General features: G+C 37.9%; 1 protein-coding gene across 1 annotated transcript; it reads left to right on the top strand.

The window, feature by feature from the left end:
• LOC109719782 lies at positions 259 to 1,543 on the top strand. Its single transcript, XM_020246597.1, has 3 exons — positions 259 to 666; positions 741 to 1,208; positions 1,272 to 1,543. The coding sequence occupies exons 1-2, from the start codon at positions 463 to 465 to the stop codon at positions 1,152 to 1,154; spliced, it is 618 nt and encodes a 205-aa protein (XP_020102186.1). The 5' UTR covers positions 259 to 462; the 3' UTR covers positions 1,155 to 1,208; positions 1,272 to 1,543.

Genomic DNA, 3,147 nt, shown 5'->3' on the forward strand with positions numbered 1-3,147 from the left:
ATATTGTATTGATGTAATATAAAATAATAAAATATACTATTAATCACTTCTACAGGTGGAACATGGGATTGCGATTTCGTGGAAATATCAGGGCGACTGACATTGAGTTTTATCGCAATGAGCTAGATCAGCAGAGGGAGTCATAAGTACGTATAGATTTCATAAATTATATACATGCACATACATTCTAAAATTTTACATACATTTTTTTTAATACACTTGTACAGATTACATGGATGCCCTATACGGAGGATGTTTTGAACGGTCTTCCTGTATTTTGTCTTGAGGGCTCTACAATTTGGCGTTCGAGAACTTGTTTGATATGCTTTCATATTGTCGAGCTACATTTACCTGATAGAGTTCTACGGCAGTTTGGATTGCTGCAGCATATACCGAAGCCTGTAGAAGCTATACAGAGGATCACCTCGCAAGGTAGATCAGGCGAGGACTGGGCAGCGTTTCATGCTTCATATATTCAGCGTTGGGCAGATCGTCTTGAGCATATTGCGAAGCAGAGTCTTTTCGTCGATCCAGATCCGATACGAGCTACCTCTGTGTACATGCAGTGGTATTGGGGGATCACAAGGAGGTGGATTTCTCGTCCTGTACAGGCTACGGCAGCCTCCACTTACTTTTCTACCGCATGGGAATGTCGAGCGACGATTGGTAAGATTATTTTATTTTATAGTTTATTTTAATATAAGAATATTCATTATATATAATCATGTATGTTTATACAGGTGTATGTTATGCGACATGCTGTTAACAGTATCGGTCATTTGATGGATGATCCTCCGGAGCCCACTAGAATGATGGATACTCTAGCACATGTGAGGTGGGATCTCAAAAGTGTGTTAAAGAGCCTTCCGACATTACCCGTAACAGGGTATCCCGATGTTTCTTCTCCGACTTTTGGTGATTACGGTGATATTCCCTTCACCTCCACGCATGCATATGATTTCGGTGATATTCCCTCCACCTCCGCGCCTGCATATGATTTCGGTGATATTCCTTCCACCTCCGCGCCTGCATATGATTTCGGTGATATTCCCTCCACCTCGATGCCTGCGTATGATTTTCCATCGACATCCGTCTCAATTCATCCATCTGATGTCCCTTCGACTTCTAATGTCCTTCCGACATCGGAAGTGTAGTTTGATATTCTGTCGGCATCCATCCCTCCATTTGATATTCCAGCTACGTCAGAGGTATTCTATTTTGATATTCCATTCACGTCTATCCATCCTTCTGACGTTCCATCAACGTCGCAGATTCGTCGCAATGATGTTGTATATCGACGTAGGCGATGGCGACAGGGTCATATTGAGACGCAAGAAGGGATACTACCATCAGCTGTTGAGCAAGGGATGGAGCCGATTATCGAGGGCATCGCCATCGAGCATATTGATCAGATGCATGTCATTGAGCCCGTGCAGCTTGAGATGGAGCATGACATACATATTCAAGGACGGAGTCGAGGACGCGATCGTGGACGCGGACGTGGACGTGGCAGGGGACGAGGGCGAGAGCATAGGAGGAGAATGGAGGGAACTTAACTTTTTTTATTATTTTTGAAATTCTTATGTATATTTGATATTTCAGATCTTTCTACATTAATTTTTTATAGTATTATCTAAATTTATTCATCTTGAAATGTGTTGATATTGGTATAGCTCATTTTATATGCTTAAAGTGTGGTTGAAGTTGGTATAGATGATTCTATGTATTTATTACTGTAATTGAAATGTTTGAAAACATTGCTATTTTGTATAATGTGAGAATTTTGCAAAGTTGCTGCTACTTGGTGTGGTTTTGCTTACATGCGGTGAACCATTTACCGCATATAAATACGGTTAATGGTTCACCGCTTTTAAAAGCGGTGAATGATTCATCGCCTTTATATGCGGTGAACTATTCACCGCATTTATGAGTTTTGTCGCTCCTTTTTCAACGGCGGGGGAAATAACATGAAGACGGTGAATGGTTCACCGGCCTTATAGGGTTTTTAAATTCTTATGAAAGCGGTGAACCATTTACCGCTTTCACTTGAAAGCGGTAAATTGTTCACCGCTTTTATCTTCTCCTGCCAACTCACTGCCCAGGTGGCAGTTTTGAGCATATTTTTATAAATAAAAGTTTGAGAGGTCTATTTTTAGAATAAAAGTTTTGGAGGAGACTAGTTGGGTAAAATTCCCTACCCTTGAGTGACATATAAATTTATATCAATTTTATTGGGTGTACAGTTAGCATTTCATAAAATATAATATTCTAACTTTTTGAAATTTTGTAACTGTTTTTACCCTTTTTTTTCTTTTTTTTTTATTATCGGTTTTCTATTTAGGGATTGCTAAGTTGGATGTAATTACAAATAGTGTATTAAAAATTACATAAAGTTGAAAATACAATAGTTATAATTATATATTTTTGGTTTCGTTAGATGTAGTAGAAAGTACCCCCAACTATAAATAATTTATTTTGTTGCATACAGCTGAGTTATTAACAAATTAAAAGATGAGAACGCTCCCAATGTAGAAGAAAATATATCTTTTCATTTGAAAGACAATTAGATAGGTTAGCTCAAAAGTATAGCAGCTGAATTCATCTGCACGGAACAAGATAGTGTATTCGAATTTGCAATTTCAGTACACTTACGATCTCCTGCTACCCTGACAACCTCATTACGCCTACTGAACACTTAGTCTGACCGCATTACTTATGCTTATAACAGGTAAAGGTAAAAGTGTGCTCAGACCCCGCCAACTACAGAACAGGACCCCCCCCTCCCCCGCCCCAATCTTTCTTTATTTTTTTTTTTTAATAGGCACCCCTCAACTTTAATGATTTTGCTTTGTTTTAGAGTTAGATAAACTGACAGTTAAATTTTCACGGCACAATTAATTATTAAATGTTTGTTACAATATACAATTTTTATTTCCCAAAAAATAATTAAAACAGTCAGATTCAATTAGATCAGTATTAAATTTAACAAAATCCCAAACTTACTGATTGAAATCCCTCAAATAAATAAAATTAAAGTTTGAAAGCATCTCCATACATCTTTACCGGCAGCATCTCTCTAAAAACTTCCACATCAAAGTCAGATTCCCTGTGACAGCAATTCTGAGATACATATATATGCAACCAATG

This window comes from Ananas comosus, linkage group 13 (assembly GCF_001540865.1).
Source record: "Ananas comosus cultivar F153 linkage group 13, ASM154086v1, whole genome shotgun sequence".
NCBI classification, from domain to species: domain Eukaryota; kingdom Viridiplantae; phylum Streptophyta; class Magnoliopsida; order Poales; family Bromeliaceae; genus Ananas; species Ananas comosus.